This window comes from Oncorhynchus nerka, linkage group LG26, assembly GCF_034236695.1.
Source record: "Oncorhynchus nerka isolate Pitt River linkage group LG26, Oner_Uvic_2.0, whole genome shotgun sequence".
In the NCBI taxonomy this organism is placed as follows: domain Eukaryota; kingdom Metazoa; phylum Chordata; class Actinopteri; order Salmoniformes; family Salmonidae; genus Oncorhynchus; species Oncorhynchus nerka.
This window is the reverse complement of record NC_088421.1, coordinates 12,279,662-12,298,382: the sequence shown is the minus strand read 5'-3', so window position 1 is coordinate 12,298,382 and position 18,721 is coordinate 12,279,662. Positions and strand designations below refer to the sequence as shown.

At 43.0% G+C, this 18,721-nt stretch overlaps 2 protein-coding genes across 6 annotated transcripts; both read right to left on the bottom strand.

The window, feature by feature from the left end:
• Window positions 1–101: 101 nt before the first annotated feature.
• On the bottom strand, window positions 102–4,221 carry psmc3ip (PSMC3 interacting protein). The gene is made up of 8 exons (XM_029635823.2): window positions 4,117–4,221; window positions 3,809–3,909; window positions 3,626–3,715; window positions 1,167–1,278; window positions 941–1,086; window positions 803–856; window positions 473–532; window positions 102–310 (listed from the first exon to the last, which is right to left on the bottom strand). Exons 1-8 carry the CDS (start codon window positions 4,136–4,138, stop codon window positions 254–256), a joined length of 642 nt encoding a protein of 213 aa, XP_029491683.2. The 5' UTR covers window positions 4,139–4,221; the 3' UTR covers window positions 102–253.
• Window positions 4,222–4,357: 136 nt separating this feature from the next.
• Window positions 4,358–17,815, bottom strand: LOC115110295 (reticulophagy regulator 3-like). Of its 5 annotated transcripts, none has more exons than XM_029635817.2 (10): window positions 17,736–17,815; window positions 14,924–15,200; window positions 11,864–11,970; window positions 11,406–11,436; window positions 11,172–11,298; window positions 10,949–11,033; window positions 10,234–10,371; window positions 10,004–10,083; window positions 9,548–9,680; window positions 4,358–6,672 (listed from the first exon to the last, which is right to left on the bottom strand). In XM_029635817.2, exons 2-10 carry the CDS (start codon window positions 15,166–15,168, stop codon window positions 6,104–6,106), a joined length of 1,515 nt encoding a protein of 504 aa, XP_029491677.1. In that variant the 5' UTR covers window positions 15,169–15,200; window positions 17,736–17,815; the 3' UTR covers window positions 4,358–6,103. The 5 variants fall into 5 exon arrangements, with proteins under 5 accessions (XP_029491677.1, XP_029491680.1, XP_029491681.1 ...); XM_029635820.2 differs by lacking the exon at window positions 17,736–17,815 and adding an exon at window positions 17,417–17,641; XM_029635821.2 differs by lacking the exon at window positions 17,736–17,815 and adding an exon at window positions 15,790–15,894.
• Window positions 17,816–18,721: the final 906 nt, after the last annotated feature.

Below are 18,721 nucleotides of genomic sequence, written 5' to 3'. Positions count from 1 at the left end.
TTTTAGCGCTCTGGGAGGAGGACACAATGGAGTTGCAAAATAAATTTTTAAAGTATTTGACACCTTGATTTGATTGATCATGATAAGGTATTTCATTAAACTTTTAAAGTATACACCTGCTGCACAAGGTATTTCACAAAACATTACAAATTTACAAATTGTAATTAGTTACTCCTGAAATGAGTTGATGGCATAATACTCCCTCGGAATTGACATTCAAGTCAAAAGTAAACAAAGATCCTCCAACATTCTGTCAGGTACTTGGCATAGTCACTTTACAGTCCTCATCAGTCTCCACACCAACTTCTTCCTAAACAGAGAACACAAAGATGCTGACATCTCAAGTTGACAAATAGAGTTAACATTTGTCTGCCTCATGGTGATGAACAATATCTCGTTTCCCAAATAAAAACAATAGAATTGATGTGTAGAACTGTCACTGTAGAGCTGTATGTTTTGCAGAGCATCTTACCAGAAATTGCTTCTTGGTCTTGGGGTATCCCTCCAAAATGGAACCCATCATATCAGATGCCTGAGAGGAGCAGAGACAGAATCAGACTATTTGTTCTGGTTTATCCTGCTCTGGCACGAATACTCTTATGGCTTTGATCAAGTAAGGGCTCTATTCAATCCAAATTGCGGAAGTACAGCGCGTAAGGCAATGTTCCTGCGTTTAGCGGAGACTACATTCACGGTAAACGGCGCATGTCTGCTTGATCGGGAATGACCTTTACACTTTATCACACAATCCGTACCACATCAGCAATACAGCTGGAATAGAGCCCTAAAATAAATTAATCACCAGTCTCTTCCTCTTCTTCCACTCTTTCACGTAGAGGTGTCTCTCCTTGTAAACCTGAAGGAAAGACGCATGAGCAGTGTATATGGGGGGGGGGGGGGGGGGTTTGTATTTGAACCCAGGTTTGATTGTGACCCATACCATCTCCTTCTGCTCTGGTGTGACATGATTGGTCGCCGACTTGATCTTCTCCAGGTGCTCCCTGTAACCAGAACACTCTGCTTTCAGCTCCTTGATCTCTGACATCATTTCCTCTGTGGTCAGGGAGCTGTTGAGCTCCTTCAGCTCTGCAATCAAGAGATAAGAGTATGTCAGATTGTCCAGTGTGTGGGTAGGGTGCTGATAGGGCCAAAGAGGGGAGCCCTACCTGCGTCCAGCTGTCTGCAGCCCTGAGAGATAGCCTGCACCTGTGTACTGAGGTCAGAGATGCGACTGTCGATGGCCTTCAGATCTGCCTCACTCACCTCTGCAAACTGGGCCTGTTGGCAGTCAAATATATTCTGGTAGTTACTTTTACCGGTTAGTTTTTTAATTGCTTTGGTGCAATTTTCACAACTCTTAGTTCAAAACAGATCATCAAAGAGGCAGTTAACACATTTTCAATTGACTAACACAAAAATCTGTCACTTTGTCATCAAACTTCACGCTGCTTTACTACAATTGTATTGGCCAATACAGAACTGTAATAGCCATAATATATACGTTTACGTAGACACTTATCCAAAGTGACAAAACTCCACACATTTTGGTATGTGTCCCCAGTGGGAATCGAATCCAAAACTCTGCTGTTGTTAGTGCCACGAGCTTATGAACTGAGCCACGTACAGGACCGCTACAATACATAAGTACAAAACTATGAAATATTTGATTATACTTAATACAACACAGGTGGAAGATGTATGCTTACCATCCCCATGTGAGAACCACCCTCATTCAGGCCATGGATGAGGCATGCAATGATTTAAATCCAGACCTACAGTACCAGTCTAAGGATTGGACACACCTTCTCATTCAAGGGTTTTTCTGAATTTGGACTATTTTCTACAATGTAGAATAATAGTGAAGACATCACAACTATGAAATAACACATATGGAATCAAATAGTAACCAAAGAAAAGTGTTAAACAAATCAAAATATATTTTATGAGATTCTTCAAAGTAGCCACCCTTTGCCTTGACAGCTTTGCACACTCTGGCATCATCAACCAGCTTCATGAGGTAGTCACCTGGAATGCATTTCAATTAACAGGTGTGCCTTTTAAATATAATTTGTGGAATTTCTTTCCTTCTTAATGCATTTGAGCCAGTGGTGTTGTGACAAGGTAGGTAGGTATACAGGGTATACAGAAGATAGGCCTATTTGGTAAAAGACCAAGTCCATATAATGGCAAGGACAGCTAAAATAAGCAAAGAGAAATGACAGTCCATCATTACTTTAAGACAGGAAGGTCAGTCAATATAGAACATTTCAAGAACTTTGAAAGTTTCTTCAAGTGCAGTCGCAAAAACCATAAAGCGCTACGATGAAACTGTCTCTCATGAGGACCGCCACATGGTCAAATTGCTGCAAAGAAACCACTACTAAAGGACACCAATAATAAGACTTGCTTGGGCCAAGAAACACGAGAAATTGACATTAGACCAGTGGAAATCTGTCCTTTGGTCTGATGAGTCCAAATGTGAGATCTTTGGTTCCAACCGCTGTGTCTTCGTGAGCCGCAGAGTGGGTAAATGGAGGATCTCCACATATGTGGTTCCCACCATGATGCAGGTATGAAGGTGCTTTGCTGTTGACACCATCTGTAATTGATTTAGTATTCAAGGCACACTTAACCAGCATGGCTACCACAGAATTCTGCAGTGATATGTCATCCCATCTGGTTTGCGCTGAGTGGGGCTATGATTTGTTTTTCAACAGGACAATGACCCAACACACCTCCAGGCTGTGTAAGGGCTATTTGACCAAGAAAGAGTTTGATAGAGTGCTGCATCAGATGACCTGGCCTCCACAATCACCCGACCTCAGCCCAATTGAGATGGTTTGGAATGAGTTGGACTGCAGAGTGAAGAAAAAGCAGCCAAAAAATGCTCAGCATATGTGGGAACTCCTTCAAGACTTGGAAAATCATTCCTCATGAAACTGGTTGAGAGAATGCCAAGAGTGTGCAAAGCTGTCATCAAGGCAAAGGGTAGCTACTTTGAAAAAACTCAAATATGTTTGTTTAACACTTTTTTGGTTACTACCTGATTCAATGTGTTGTTTCATAGTTTGTAGAAAATACTAAAAATAAAGAAAAACCCTTGAATAAGTAGGTGTGTTCAAACTTTTGACTGGTACTGTATGTGAGGCTTGGATAGAAAATTATCAATTTTTATGGGTAGTGCCTAATGTGAAAACAGTGTACTGTAGCATAAATGACTTAAATGTAATACTACATTCAAAGGGCAATTTTGAAACATCTTACATTTTCTGCCATTGGACTACGTTAAAATAAGAAAATATCATTATGTTGTGTTTTGGTGATCAAACCAATGTACTCATTTCACAGTAAACTTATGTTGGATCAATGGTTGTGTGGTGAAAGAGGTCTCCAAACAAAATGAATGAAGGGTATTGAATGGAAGACTGGCTGCTTACAAGTGTCAACAGTTGAGTTTTTTTTTTTTTTTTACAAATTCCCCACATACTTGTGAAAATAGCACCAAAGAGAGAGAAAAAAAACGAATCACCAAAACAGAAAATATTCAGATCAGCAGTGGCTACATAATCCCACCAACATATACAATACGCATTAACGTGCTGCTCTGATACTCAGCCTGGATCACCTGATCAGCAAAGTAGATCTTTTGCTTCCCATAGGTTTTCTCTTTGATCTTCCCTTCCAGTGCCAACTGTTCCATGGCTTTAACCACAGCCTACCAGGATAGGAATGAGTAATCAAATATACATTTGAATTTATACATGCTGAAAATCGTATCACTGGCTCAGAACAGTTTAGCCTTGCTCACCGTCTTTCCCAGGCCGTGCTGCTTCTGTAAATTGTTAAAGACATCTTGGGCACTGTAAGGACGGTTCTTCTCGTTCAGGTAAGCAAATATGACTGTTAAACCTGACAATAAAAACACAAAACAGTGACCTGTATAACTTCTAGCTGTTGTATGGATTTATCAGTGCAGGTCAGTATGCTAGGTTGCTGTACTGGCTCTAACTTGGCTAACGTTAGCTAAATCGGTTAGGAAAACGTCTGTCGTGTTTGGCAACATACCAGACGCAATCAATGTAGCAACCAGGTAAAATAAAATATTAAAACTCATACCTCCGTTGTCTTTTTTGCTCATTTTCTTTATTCTGTGAGCTATCGCTAACTATTTACCTATCTTGAGTTTCGCGCGCCGTGATGCATTGTGGGTGTCCAGGCTTTACCCACGTCATATCAAAACAAAAGCTTGTTTTCGTCACCCTCCATCTCTGTGCAAGACAGCCCTGGGACAATAAGCGCCAACAACCAGCCAAATGTCTGTGGAATATTGCATTGTTTATAAATAACAAAATAAACATTTAATCCAGACTTCATATTTAATAAGATTTGCACATCAAAACCAATGTCAGAGAGAAAAAAAAAAACTACTTGAACACATTTATAGAACATAATACTAAGGATGAAGAATTGCCTGGCCATCTTCATGAACCGATACTGCAACAAGCCCTATTTAAACTAAAGTGGTCCAAAACAAGTCATGTACATTCACTCTTTTTAATTAAAATCCCAAACCTTTTCAGATCAGACAGATTGTTTTCTGGGCCATGTCCATGATCAGGGGGATCTAGAAGTTCTATTGTAAGTAATCCCACATTCATGATTTTCTATACCACACAAATCGCGTTATTGGGCAATTTGTCACAGATATATATAAACCAGCATTGTCTCTTTCTGATTGTTTGATCCAGCTACTTCAGCAAAACCCATCTGCGGGTCATTTCAGTTTCATTGACCAAGAATCACCACTCCTATTTATTAGATTGTGTCCATGAAAAGACAAAAGCAGCAGGAGCTTGTTTGCCCATCGCAGGTTAATCATGCTGACCTGCACAAAAACATTACTGCACCCTAGTTTTTAAAAGACAATATTACATATTCACACTTAAAAAAAAGGCTAATCAGGTTGAGTTTTGTATACCAGCATTTTGTTCACCCATCAATGTAAACATGTTTTCCTGATGATTTTCTTAAGACGTTTACAAAATGTGGTTCATGCATGAGTTTAGAGGTTAAACTAAAAGGTTTATATTCTGTACTTCTTACATATGCATGTATATTCTACAGATTCTCCTCGGAGAAGGATCGGCAAAAATGAGTGAAGATGGTGATAGGGATTGGGAATGCCACGAGAGAAGGGATACAAGGAGCAGGTTAACTTGATAAAGTTACTTATTGTGATGACAAAGACAAAAATATCTAAAATAGCCCATGACTGCTCATTCAAGACACATGGAGAACACAGGAGGCAACCCTACCTTCACGGATCTACCCAGAAGTACAGCAAACAAAACAGGACCAATGGTTTGGGAAGAAACATTCAGGGGGGGAAGACAGTAAAAAACATAACTAAAATGCCAATCCCCTTTCTTTAAAACAATGATTTCAGACTCGAAACAAATGAATGTCTCAATCAAGAATGATCTAAAAATAAATCTCACCATTAATATTTACTTTGTTTCTAATAGAGAATGAGTGTCTTAAAATGAAAGCAGTGGTTTTTACTAAGGGAGTACCAGTCAGATATTGCTAAAACTATTCAAAACAAGGTCATTGCAGTTGTAAAACTTCACTAATCAACAGGAATGTCATACTTGGTCCCATATTAAATAGCCCTGTGTGTCTAGCATTTTAGGAAATGTGTATACTACCTAGTGGTCGACTTAAAAAAAACGTATTACTCACTCGGGCATACTGGATGACAGGACAGAGAAGTGGTTCTGTAATGCTGTTTCAAAAACAGATGGAGTTTTTTTTACATTGCATTTCCTATTGCTCAGCCTGCAAAATAAGACTTTCTGGATGATGGTGGCTTACACATACAAGCTACAGACTAAAGGAAGAAATTGAAAAGTGAGATCAGAAGAAAAAAAGAAATCAGAAGTACTTCACAGTGATATCAACTGAGGCCAATCAGGAGCCTGGCTGCTGGATCCTACGATTAAATGACTCACACATACACGCAGTCAGAACAATCCATAAACATTCCAATCACTCAATCACACACAAATACTTAGTTTGATTGTTATGCACAGGTAGAGGCGCCTCACTGTGGTTTCCCCAGTAGGTTGGAGAGGAAGCTGGACCCCTGTCCCCCACCCTGCCCTCCTCCCCGTCCTCCTGCACCTCCAAAGGAATCCATCTGGTTCAGCTCCGACTGGTCCAGCATCTCAAAGTCCTCTCCGTCCAAGTCCGTGTCCAGCTCCGAGCTAGACTGCTTGCGGTAGCCCCTATGGGCCCCTGCTCTGGTGGGCCCCACCCTCTCTCTGCGGGCGGCAGGGGGACGAGGCTGCATGGCACCAGCCAATGCCGCCTGAATCATGTTGCTAGCGATGATTCCAGCCAGGTCACCTCCAAGGAAGTCAGAAGCAGGGGGGAGGCCGCCGAAGGAGAGCTCCTCGTCCAGGTCGTCCTGGTCAGAGTCCAGGTGGGATTCCACATCCAGCAGCTCGGCCGTGGTTCGGGGGCCAGTCCGCCCAGACCGAAGACCCAGGCTGGGCAGCCCGATGCAGGAGTCGTCGTCGTCGTCCATCAGGGTGGCGTCTGGGTTGATGGAGGGGAAGTCATTGAGGTCTCGTGCAAACGACTCCTCATTGTCACTGTGTCTATCAAAATCTGAGGGTGAACGGAGAAGAAGGGGTTCAAGATGTTGGAATGTCATTTGTAATTTAAAAACACAGACAATCACCCTGCACAACATGTCTTACCAGAGTAGGCAGTCATGCCACAATACAGAAAACACAGTGCAGTGCCTTATGACATGTCATACAGGCTCTAATCTTAGCTACAATTCACAGATACGCATTTGAATCGGGGACCAATGCGTAACATACGACTGCTTCGTGCGCTGTGCCCAGCTTCGTGTGCTGATCTGCGCAAGCACAGCAGTCTGTTCGTGATCTTGCACATCTGCGCAGCACCTTCAGCATTCAAAAGCTAAAATGGTTTGCGCGATATTAGGCTTCGTTAGTTGAGTGACAACCTATGTAATTTGCTATGTTATTGTTATCTATGCAATGTTGAAAATTGTGTTTTACATGCACTGTCAAATTGTTTTACCGGAATAAAAGCTCACTAAACTTCAAAAAGGTCAAAACCATTTGATTTTGAGATGGGGGTGAAATCCAAAGTTGTGTTCATTGGCTATGTCATAGCCTATTTGTAAACAATAAATATTGGCACATTACTGAATCAAACATTTAATCTGCAAAAATGAAAAGTTAATTAGTGCGTGACAGTGATTTCAGAAGCAAAGTGGGAGATAAAACAGAGGCTATATTCTCCCCTCCCCCCTATAATTTGAGTGTGGGGTAGTAGATGACCAGTCTCCCTTATGGCTCAGATCAGATGCCTACATAGTATACACCATAAACATACAGTGCATTCGGAAAGTATTCAGACGCCTTGACTTTTTCCACATTGTTACTTAACAGCCTTATTTTAAAATGGATTAAAACACATTTACACACAATACCCCATAATGACAAAGCAAAAACATGTTTAGAATTTTTGTGAAATGTTTTAAATAAAAAAATAAAAAACAGAAATACCTTATTTACATAAGTATTTAGACCCTTTGCTATGAGACTGACAATTGAGCTCAGGTGCATCCTGTTTCCATTGATCATCCTTGAGATGCTTTCAGTGGCGATTTTAGCAAATTGGTTTTAGCACATACCCGCTCCACTGACGACCAGGCTAGTGATTGCTTTGCAATTCTTGAAGTTAGCCACTGATTCCTTCCAAACCACTCATTGTTGTGTAATGTTTATGTCCAATGGCCAAGGAGCATCGATACATTTTATCTATAAATTTCTCTTCATATGACATGGATATTGAAAAGGATTTGCCAGTAGATGGTCGACTTGACTCATGCTGATGACCGCTAGCTTGCTAGCTAAGATTTTGAAAGTAGGGTGTTGACATGATCAGTCCAATCAAAGTTACTGTAGATATAACGTGATTATATCTGTGGCAAATGACCTTGAGCCTTCTTGGATAGGCATTTCTAAAGTAACTATGGCAGCACCCAAGGGTCTTGAATGTTCGAGCTCTACCCGTATAGTTTGCGGTGACGTAGTGTCCCCATGAGTGATAGAACACTGAGCCAATCACATTACCAACCCCTACGCTCCGTATTTTCCACTGGCTGCACTGAGCTAGGCTGAAACACCTGCATTTTGGAGCTGCCTTACTCAAAAAAGACAAAAAGATACCATGCTTGCATGTGGCTTTATTAACGAAACGATTGTTTGCAAACTGATATGTGACATGTATTAATGCCAAAATAGCATGTAAAACATGCGCACACAAAAAAGCTGGTGGGGCTCATGATTTAGAAAGGCACGCACCTATCTATACAAGGTCTCACAGTTGACAGTGCATGTCAGAGTAAAAACCAAGCCATGAGGTCGAAAGAACTGTGCGTAGAGCTCCGAGACAGGATTGTGTTGAGGCAAAGATCTGGGGACGGGTACCAAAACATTTCTGCAGCATTGAAGGTCCCCAAGAACAGTGGCCTCCATCATTCTTAAATGGAAGAAGTTTGGAAGCACCAAGACTCTTCCTAGAGCTGGCCACCCGGCCAAACTGAGCAATCGGTGGAGAAGGGCATTGATCAGATAGGTGACCAAGCAGGCCTTTATGGTAGAGTGGCCCGACAGAAGCCACTCCTTGATAAAAGGCACATGACAGCCCCCTTGGAGTTTGCCAAAAGGTACCTAAAGGACTCTCGAACCATGTGAATCAAGATTATCTGGTTTGATGAAAGTCTTTGGTCTGAAAACCAAACGTCACGTCGGTAGGAAACCTGGCACCATCCTTACGGTGAAGCATGGTGGTGGCAGCATCATGCTGTGGGGATGTTCTTCAGCGGCAGGGACTGGGAGACTAGTCAGGATTGGGGGAAAGATGAACGGAACAAAGTAGAGAGAGAACCTTGATGATAACCTGCACAGGAGCTCTCAGGACCTCAGACTGGGGTGAAGATTCACCTTCCAACAGGACAAGAACCCTAAGCACACAGCCAAGACAACACAGGAATGGCTTCGGGACAATTTTTTGCTTTGTCATTATGAGGTATTGTGTATAGATTGATGAGGGGGAAAAACAATTTGATACATTTTAGAATAAGGCAGTAACGTAACAAAATCAAGGGGTCTGAAAACTTTTCGAATGCACTGTACACACACACCAGCTCAGACAGATCAAGCCCAGAGAGGCCCAGCTCATGATCTCCATCAGCAGCTGATTTGAAATTAGAATGGAAAATGTATGAACTGCAGCAATTCATTCTCTAATCAAAAACAAAGTGTCAAACTAAAATGTATCGTTCCTGTATCATAGCCCATGTATCTAGATACGTATCCAATCATCTTGAAAGGGAAAGATGCACATCCCTATTAGCTACATTGGATCTGGCTCCAATTCTCGTGACTCCAGAGTATGTGTGCCTGGAGGTGCAGACTCAGCGGGTGGGTGCATATTGTACCTTCTGAGCCCTCTGTGAGAGGAGTCTGGCCACGGGACAGATTAAAGGTCCCATTGTCTGTGTACGAGACCTCAGCGTCAGAGTGCTCAGAGTCCGTCATCGCAAGTTCTTTGGCCACTATAGCATCGTCAAACTGAAAGAAAGGAAAGACATTGAACCGTGTTAGTCATTCATAATATAGTATGTTTCCTCTTGAATGTAGTCCATATGTCACAGATGATGTGGCCTGCTATAAATAGCAGGCCCTCCCAGTCATATCTCTAAAGGGGTCAGGTTATTGTAAATCTGAGACCAGCTGCAGTCAATAGTTAAGCTACATATGCCACTCCTGGCCATCTAACTGAGTAATAACCAACACAGAAAACAAGTAGGCCCATTTCAATAACCATAAGAGTCAGATAGATGACAACCTGACTATGCTTTTGGACTGCATGTGAAATACATCAGGTGAATTACCGTCGGGCAGAATGCAGCAAGCTCCTCCTCACTGTCACTGGCATCACCGGATGCTGCACCCCGAATTGGCTTGCGGAGGACTGCAGAGCAAACATGCAAACACAGGCCACAGGTTACAATGACTGAGTTACTCCCTTGATCCAGTCAAGGTAGAAGGAGATACACTGGTTTAGGTTTGTCCATGCAAACTGTATCAATGCCAATGCAACTAACAGACACACTGTACTCACACTGGTTGTCGATGGGCTTTGACATCATATACCCGCGAACGCTGAAGTCCAGCCACTGCAGGGCCGGCTCCAGCTTCATGCACACACGCTGCCACACTCGGTGGTACGCTGCCAGGGGGCACAGCAGAACAACCAGCACTGGGACAAGAGAGAATGGCTTAATGTTAGTGGAAACATCACTGGGCATAAACAAACAAAAAAAATACAAAAGAACTATGGCTGCATTCATCTGTGCTATTAGGCTCTCGCTCACCCAATCCCCAGCCTCCGAGCTACTCTCCTCAGCCCAGACACACCCATGGGCTTCAGCCCAACTAATCTCGCCATTCAACAGAGAACGAAACAAAGAGTGGGAGCTCTAGCAGCCAAGAGATTATTAAGTACGTCAGAGGGCCCTGGCAAGGCCTCCCTGATCTTGGCTCTCCGGTAGATCGGTCGCTCTACATTGGTTAGAGGTGTTGGGATTAGGCATGTCTCAGCCTGACCTCCCGCCATTCCTGCTTCCCCCTCTTCCCTCTTCCTGAATCCCTCCCTGCCAGCCAGGAGGTAATCACCTCACAGACAGAACCCTGGTGCCGGGGACACGGATCTGGTTTCACCAACAATGCATTTTTAACAAAGGCAGCCAGCTTCCCACCATTAGGGAGCTCTGATTGGGGATGGTGTTTGGGAAACAGGAGGGTGGGGTATGTGGGTTGTCTCTCACTGTACTCACCTGCAGAGTAAGAGAGGACCAGTCCAGGAATGTACCGTCCAACCATGACCAGACAGGTCAAGAGGGCACAGGTCAGGAGGCAGAACTAGACACAACAGAGTTCAACTGGTCAAGTTACTGATTAGTTGTATGTTCACAGTAGGCTGAGAGTAGACAAGACATTGTATTAGGGTTTATATAGGAAACCCTCCATACTAGTACAAGGGGAGTGCCAAGGCCTCACCTTGCCAGGGTTGTGGCGTTTGAACTGCACCAGGCTGGATGTGAAGGCCAGCCCAGAGACCCAGACCTCAGCAATGTGGTGACACAGCTCTGGAACACTGAGCACCCCTGGCTGCACCAGGCCCCAGCTGCAAGATAGAAGTACAACAACATCAGTGACATCCTCTGTCGGTGACTGCCTAACCAGAGTGTGACGATAGGATACAAATTGTATATTTTTAAGAAGTAGGCCTACCTTTCATTTTCAGACTCATCAGGTTTTTTAACTGTGGAAAGAGACAGAAAATGCACTTAACACCCGCATTTAGCAACAATCCACTACACTTGAACACTCTACACCACATGAGTTTAAATGAGGACTGGCATGACAAAGGATATCATTCATTATACAGTGTCTAATGAATAGTACAGACCAGGGCCAGTAGGGTATTCACACCAAGGCTAGTATGACACTGGGGAATAAGGGACTGGATCTAAGAACCAAGTCAGGTGTAATTAGCACAGTTGGGCAGAGGTACTCAGCAGGGACAGACCAAGACACAGTGGGGCATCTTGGCCAGGTCGCAATTGTAAATGAGAACTTGTTCTCAACTTGCCTACCTGGTTAAATAAAGGTGAAATAAATAAAAAATGAGGCGTTGGGTGCAGAATAAGGCAGACTACCCAGAAATAAATGTACTCTATCCTCCTCACCTCTGATCTCAGGCCAGATCTTGTTCCTCCAGCTGTCAACGCAGATGAATACAACCAGGCCAGAGGACAGCAGGAAGAGCAGGCGCAGCGAGGTCAGGGCAAAGAACCTGGAACAGAACACTAAGATCAGCTTCAGAACAGCTGACGTTTCCTTTTGTTTAATATGTCACAAACACACCCCGTGGACTCCCGTGCAAGTGGCAGTTACGCACAGACTCGGGTTTCTGTGTGTGGTGCCTCGGTTACTGACAAAGGTGGGTCGCTGACTGAATGTGATGGAAAAGGCTGACAAATATTGTGGTGATAGTTTGTGTGTACATGTGACTTTGATCTCTACTTTGAATACAGGCATTTCCTGCGTTTGTCACCTCCTGAGTAAAATGTCAGACTGACAGCAGACAATCTAGACATTAGTTCAAATGAAGACAAAAGTTTAGAACTGCATTCACTTCAAGCTCACCAAGAGGCAAACATACGCTTTCCCATTTACAGGCCAGCATTGTAAATAAGATTTTGTAATATCTACATGCAGACCACCATAGTCCCTGTGCCAAAGAACGTCAAGGTAACCTGTCTAAATGACTATCGCCCCATAGAGCTCACAATCTGTACCCATTAAATTATTTATTTTAAAAGTCTGGTCACGGCTCACATCAACACAATCATCCCAATCAACACAATCATCCCAATCATGCACACCACACTGCCCTTTCCCACTTGGGCAAATGGAACACCTATGTGAGCATGCTGCTCATTGACTACAGCTACATGTTCAACACCAGTGCCCTCCAAGCGCATCACTAAGCTAAGGAGCCTGGGACTGAACGTCTCCCTCCTGATGGGACACCCCCAGGTAGTAGGCAACAACACATCCGCCACACTGAACCTCAACACGGGGGTCCCTCAGGGGTGCGTGCTTAGTCACCTCCTGTACTCCCTGTTCACCCATTACTGTCTGGCCGCACACGACTCCAACATCCTCATTACGTTTGCTGATGACACGATGGTGGTAGGCCTGATCACCGACGACGATGAGACCGCCTATAGGGAGCAGGTCAGAGAACTGGCGGTGTGGTACCAGGACAACAACCTCTCAACGTCAGCAAGTCAAAGGAGCTAATCGTGGACGACAAGAAACTGAGAACCGAGCACACCCCCATTCACATCGAAGGGGCTGTAGTGGACAGGGTCGAGAGCTTCAAGTTCCTCAGTGTTCAAATCACAAAGGATCTATCATGATCCACACAGACCAACCCAGTCATGAAGAGGGCACAACAATGATTTGGCATGGGCCCTCAAATCCTGAAAATGTTCTACAGCTGCACCATTGAAAGCATCTTGACTGGCTGCATCACCGGTTAGTATGGCAATTGCTTGGCATCCGACCGTTAGGTGCTACAGAGTGTAGTGCAAACGGCCCAGTACATTACTGGAGCCGAGCTCCCTACCATCCAGGACCTCTATACCAGGCGGTGTCAGAGGAAGGCCTTAAAAATTGTCAAAGACTCCAGCCACCCAAGTGATAGACTGCTATCGCACGGCAAGTGGTACCGATGCACCAAGTCTGGAACCAACAGGACCCTGAACAGCTTCTACCCCCAAGCCATAAGACTGCTAAATAGTTAGTCCGGATAGCCAATTGGTTATCTGCACTGACCCTTTTTGCACTAAGTCTTTGACTCATCACATACGCTGCTGCTACTGTTTACTCCCTGCTACTTTATTCCTAGTTATATGTACATATCTACCTAAATTACCTGCACATCAACTCTGTACTGGGACCCCTTGTGCATAGCCAAGTTATCGTTACTCATTGCGTATCTATTATTAATTTGACGTGTTTTACTTTTCTATTATTTATCTTTTTTTTGTCTCTGCATTGTTGGGAAGGGCCCATAAGTACCCACCTGTTTTTTACAAAGCATGTAACAAAAAAAATGTATTTGTTCTTAATTGATCTGTCTGGTAAAATGAAAGGTAAAAATTAAATCAAGCCTAGAGTAGCCTACAGATTGGTTTCAAAAGCGGTGTTGGAATTCAGGACTATGTAATCTAGCTATGCTAACAACTTGCCCCAAAATAGATAACTAGATGGCAGCTATTACACGTGGCTCCATTGCCACTTGGTTTAACACATCTAAAAGACATTTAGTGGCCACAATAACAGCAGAGTGAAATGTTGCTGATAGCCTACATCATTAAATATTAGAGAACTATTGGCTGATAATGCATGGCATACATCTTCTTATTAGTAGTACTGAGATAGAGAACACATTCAGAAGGAAACAAAATCCTGGCCTCCATTTCTTAGGGACCTCGGTTTAAAGTAATAAGTACACACATACCCATTGGTAATCATGTCTATTGATTGTGTGCAAACTAAAACACACAACAGAATTATCCAATTCCTATACCACACACCAGTACTGGTACTGTTAGTGTGGGCTTACTTCCTGTACACTTCTCACCCAAAATACACGTGACTTGTGTCATTTCATGCATTACGATGTATCACTCTGGGCCTATATAGACTATCTGTTCACCACAGCTGGCTGACTTCTTGACATCGATTGATTGGTGACATGGTGGCTGTTTGCAATGGCACATTTAGGATATTGACTATGTAATACAAAGTACATTGCCTCTGTAGGGGTACATAGCCTTATAGGACTTTTACTATCATCACATCACTAATTAATTTCACAGATTCGGTTTTACACTCCTTGTAGACATTTGACATATAGGCTTAACTAGAGTAGTTGCAGATTCAACATACTAGGCCTATTTCCATTGAAAGATAATGTCAACCCCCAGAGTAGATAGTGTTTCTAATGCCACCTACAGAAGCACAGTGGTGTTTTGGTGGTCTATTAATAGCAGCTCTGGTGAGCCATCTCTCATCTTAAATTGATGGGAGACGTTTTCGTTGTGCAAAAACTTCTGATGGTACAGTAGATATGATTACTGTATTTGGATATGATTTATGTAAGGCATGAATTATACATTGTACAAATATGCTTGTCATTACTGTATACCATTTATAATTTATCTAAAACTTACCAGAACACAACGTTGACCACTGTGAAGAGTAGCACACTCTGAAACGGCCTTTCCCACACCAGAACGGACTGTAGGTAGGTCAACACCGGCTCGTAAGGTCCGAGTCTCTTCTGAAGCGAGGCTTTAACAACGCGGACCTGGCCATCTCTTTCGCTGGAGCATGGTCGACTTCTCAGGCTAAGAGTCGAGCCCTGTTTTCCTGAACACTCTCCCATGGCATTTTCCAGTCCTTCCGTGTGCGCCATCTCTCACGTTAAATGTTGATTATTAAATAACCCTGTAAAATAACACCTCGGTATAAATATGGAGCCAACTAAAAAAAGTGTCGTGTCCCAGATCGTGTCTCCCACTTCTACTTCAGAACAACCGAAACCGCTTTTAGCCGACTAGAAGACGATAGCTGACTTGTTATCTAGTCACTCTCAAACAAAGCTAGAGTAACTGTCAAAAGTCCCTGCCAGAACGAACTCGTCAGTTAACAAAAATATGCTAACATTCCTGTATCTAGTCAAAGTGTCGTTTCACCTGGCTAAGTATTTTGTTAGCTAACTAGCCAAAAAGCTAGCTGTATTTGGCAAGCTAGCTATGTGTGCTAAATAAATACTAATAATAGTGCACTGTAGCTAACGTTAGCTAGCAAAGCAACTGTACATTTACATTTACATTTAAGTCATTTAGCAGACGCACGATGCTATCGATATCTTTACCAACTATGACTAGAACATATATCCATTATTTGTAAAATAGCACACAAACGGGACACCTACTTTGACACTATTGCAGAAAATTATAATGTGGTATTGACAATATGGCGTTGCCCTAAACCTAGCTAATTAAAAAAAAATCATCGTTGTCAACTGGCTCACCAATCAGAAGCAACAGCACTACTTGTCGTTTATTGTGGATTTAGCTGTGGACAGACAGGTTGCGGACCAAAGTATGTGAATGACATTTCAATAACCTATATTGAGGTCATATATAAATCAGTAAATTGTTTAAAGTATCCTGTATTTACACTTTACTATCAGACATCACACTATACAGCAGTTGCAATGAAATCATGCATGCAGTATGCCTCATATTCTATAATTACAGCTAGATCTTCATGAATGAATGAGTTATAACTGAAGTTGCTTTTAAAATACATTTGAAAATAGCTCAAATAATTTCGATACAATTTAGAAGATGTATAGAAAACTTAAATGGAGCAGTTTGCATTCGGCAACAATTCAGATGCCACGTAAATGAAGAAGTTGTATTATTACGAGTAACGTCAAGGATAATAATGTCAGTGCAGTTTTTGTTCGTACCGGAAGCAAACGGAACAAAGCAATTGTTTGGGCTAATGATTACACCCTTAATCCCCTGTTGAAAACACATAATTCCCCTAAATGTGGGGAACTGCTCATCGTAAATAACATAGATACGTATTCTTTGATGAGGTTTAACGGAGGTTGGCATCCAATAAATGTTGCATTACCGCCACCTACTAGAAGGGAGTAAAACTCCACTAAACCTTGCTTGAGAATAAATAAAATAAATAAAAAAATACCGTTACCATCTAACCGAACACAAAAAAATCCACCATCCTACTACGCTATTTAAATATATCTAGTACTACCTCAGGCCAACAGTCTGAAAGGACTGGACACCACCACTCAACACACCCTGTAACTCTTCTGATGTCAAGCCTGGTACACCCAAATACCTCTCTGTGCCACCACAACCCAACCTTACTTTTCTGCGACTTACGTTCCATCCCTCCAGTACAGTTGATAACCATTGCAATAAAAGCTAAAAATGCAATCTTACTGAAACATATCACATATTGGTATTTTCCTCTGTACTGGTACAGATCTACTAGTAACAACACTACTCATCTCAGGATCCATCCCTTTGACCCCATCTTCCTAAACTTTCTTCACTGCCTCAGCATACGAGGCAGTGTCCTCTACACTACCCTGGAAACCTCAACCTGCCTTTCTCACAGCAGACATTTCTGATCCCCAGTCCCATGGGCACCCCTACAATTAACACATACCACTACTTTCCCCCAATGTTACACATTCCTTTCCCTCATGTCCTTCTGCATAATTCTCACACCTAGGAACCTCACTCCTACAACATGCCCATAAGCTTGACACCTGTAACAACAAAATGGATTTCGGCACAAAAGCTCGTACAGGATAACATATCATAACATCACTTTGTCGGGCAAAGACTCAACATCAAAACTCAAAAGAACAGACAACGGCTCTACTGTTTCACCACTCACGCCACCCGGTCTGATTCGCATCAAACAAACATCCCCTTCAGGTGGTCAACTTTCACATTTACCGCTACTTTATTAAAAACTCCTTTCAATTGAGCCCTTTTATTGAGAGTAAAACAATTCACATCTCTTGTCCCCATTTATTTAAAAACGAGCGCTTGCTCCCTCTGACCAACAGAAACACAAACAATTATCAACAGACCACTTTTGGTTACCCTCACCGATTCCACAGCAACCAACTCTGTTTTCACCCACACTGAAACCACAAATGGATCAGCCAAACCGCAAGGGTCCACGTTTTCCAAAAATTGCCCTCCTACGGTCACAGACTCATCTTTATCCTGACCTTCCGTCACGCAGTGTTGCCAATTTAGCGACTTTGTCGCTATATTTAGCGAGTATTCAGACCCTTCTAGCAACAAATCTAGCGACTTTTCTGGTGTTATTGGAGACTCTGACGTGAAAGCACGTGTCGTTCTTACTCTTCTCAACGAGCAGCGGGTGCTGCCGTGGGCCCCACCCCAGTCCCTAAGCACTCACAGGCGGCCCAGTCCTCGCGTAGCAGTCCCTACAAGCTGCAGTCAGAGCAGGAGATGTTCACCCCTCCGCGTCCAGACTGCAAATGAATCGCGCATGCGGGATCTTTGTCTAAAATAAATCACTGCACAAAAATAAATCACTGCATTTGATTCACACAGCCTCAGTCACTTACTCACCTTGTCCACTGTGTGTGTACCTCTGTGACAGAAGCTAAACATCTAGCTGGCTAGCTCATCATGTCTCAGTCTAAACTGTACACTCAAAAATACAGAAAGGAGTGGGAATCAAACCCTGAATTCAAAAGCTGGTTGAAGCCGTTTATTGGAGATGATACACGGGCATACTGCTTGTATTGTAAGGCTGATTTCTACGCCAAACTTAGTGATGTAAAAAAAAAACACATGACAACTCAAAAACATACTCAAAAGGCAAAGCCTTATAACAGTTCCACCCAAAACAAGCTGCCATTTATGGTTCAAAAAATGTACTGCAAAAAAGGCTGAGGCTACCATGGCATTAGCTATCGCTGAACACTGTTCTATGCTGGCATGTGATCACATTGGAGAAGCATGTAGAGCTGCTTTCTCAGACTCCACTGCTGCTACCCACTTCAAAATGCACAGGACGAAGTGCACAGAAATTATTACTGGTGTTCTAGCACCATACTTTCTGAAAAAGTTGGTTGCCGATGTGGGTGACCAGTGTTTCAGCCTCCTCCTCGATGGGTCCACGGATGTACGTGTTTCTAAGTACCTGGGGGTTGTGATAAGGTACTTTAGTGACACCAAGCAGACAATTGTATCAACATTTCTGGGGCTTGTTGAGTTGGAGGGAGAAGATGCCAAATCTATAGCCCGTGCTGTTGTGGCTTTCCTCGAGTAGCGCTGTCTTAAAAAAGAGAAACCCCTGGGGATAGGGACTGACAATGCCTCTGTTATGACGGGGATTAACAATGGGGTCCATAAAGTGCTGAAGGAGGAGTATGA

Coding starts and splice junctions, on each gene's coding strand:
- LOC115110295 (XM_029635817.2), bottom strand. CDS start 15,168: ATGGCGCACACGGAAGGACTGGAAAATGCCATGGGAGAGTGTTCAGGA. Junction 11,437..11,863: donor GATCTGGCCTGAGATCAGAG/GTGAGGAGGATA, acceptor CTCTTTCCACAG/TTAAAAAACCTGATGAGTCT. Junction 9,681..10,003: donor TTGCTGCATTCTGCCCGACG/GTAATTCACCTG, acceptor CCTTTCTTTCAG/TTTGACGATGCTATAGTGGC.
- psmc3ip (XM_029635823.2), bottom strand. CDS start 4,138: ATGAGCAAAAAAGACAACGGAG. Junction 857..940: donor CACCAGAGCAGAAGGAGATG/GTATGGGTCACA, acceptor TCTTTCCTTCAG/GTTTACAAGGAGAGACACCT. Junction 311..472: donor AGACCAAGAAGCAATTTCTG/GTAAGATGCTCT, acceptor TTCTCTGTTTAG/GAAGAAGTTGGTGTGGAGAC.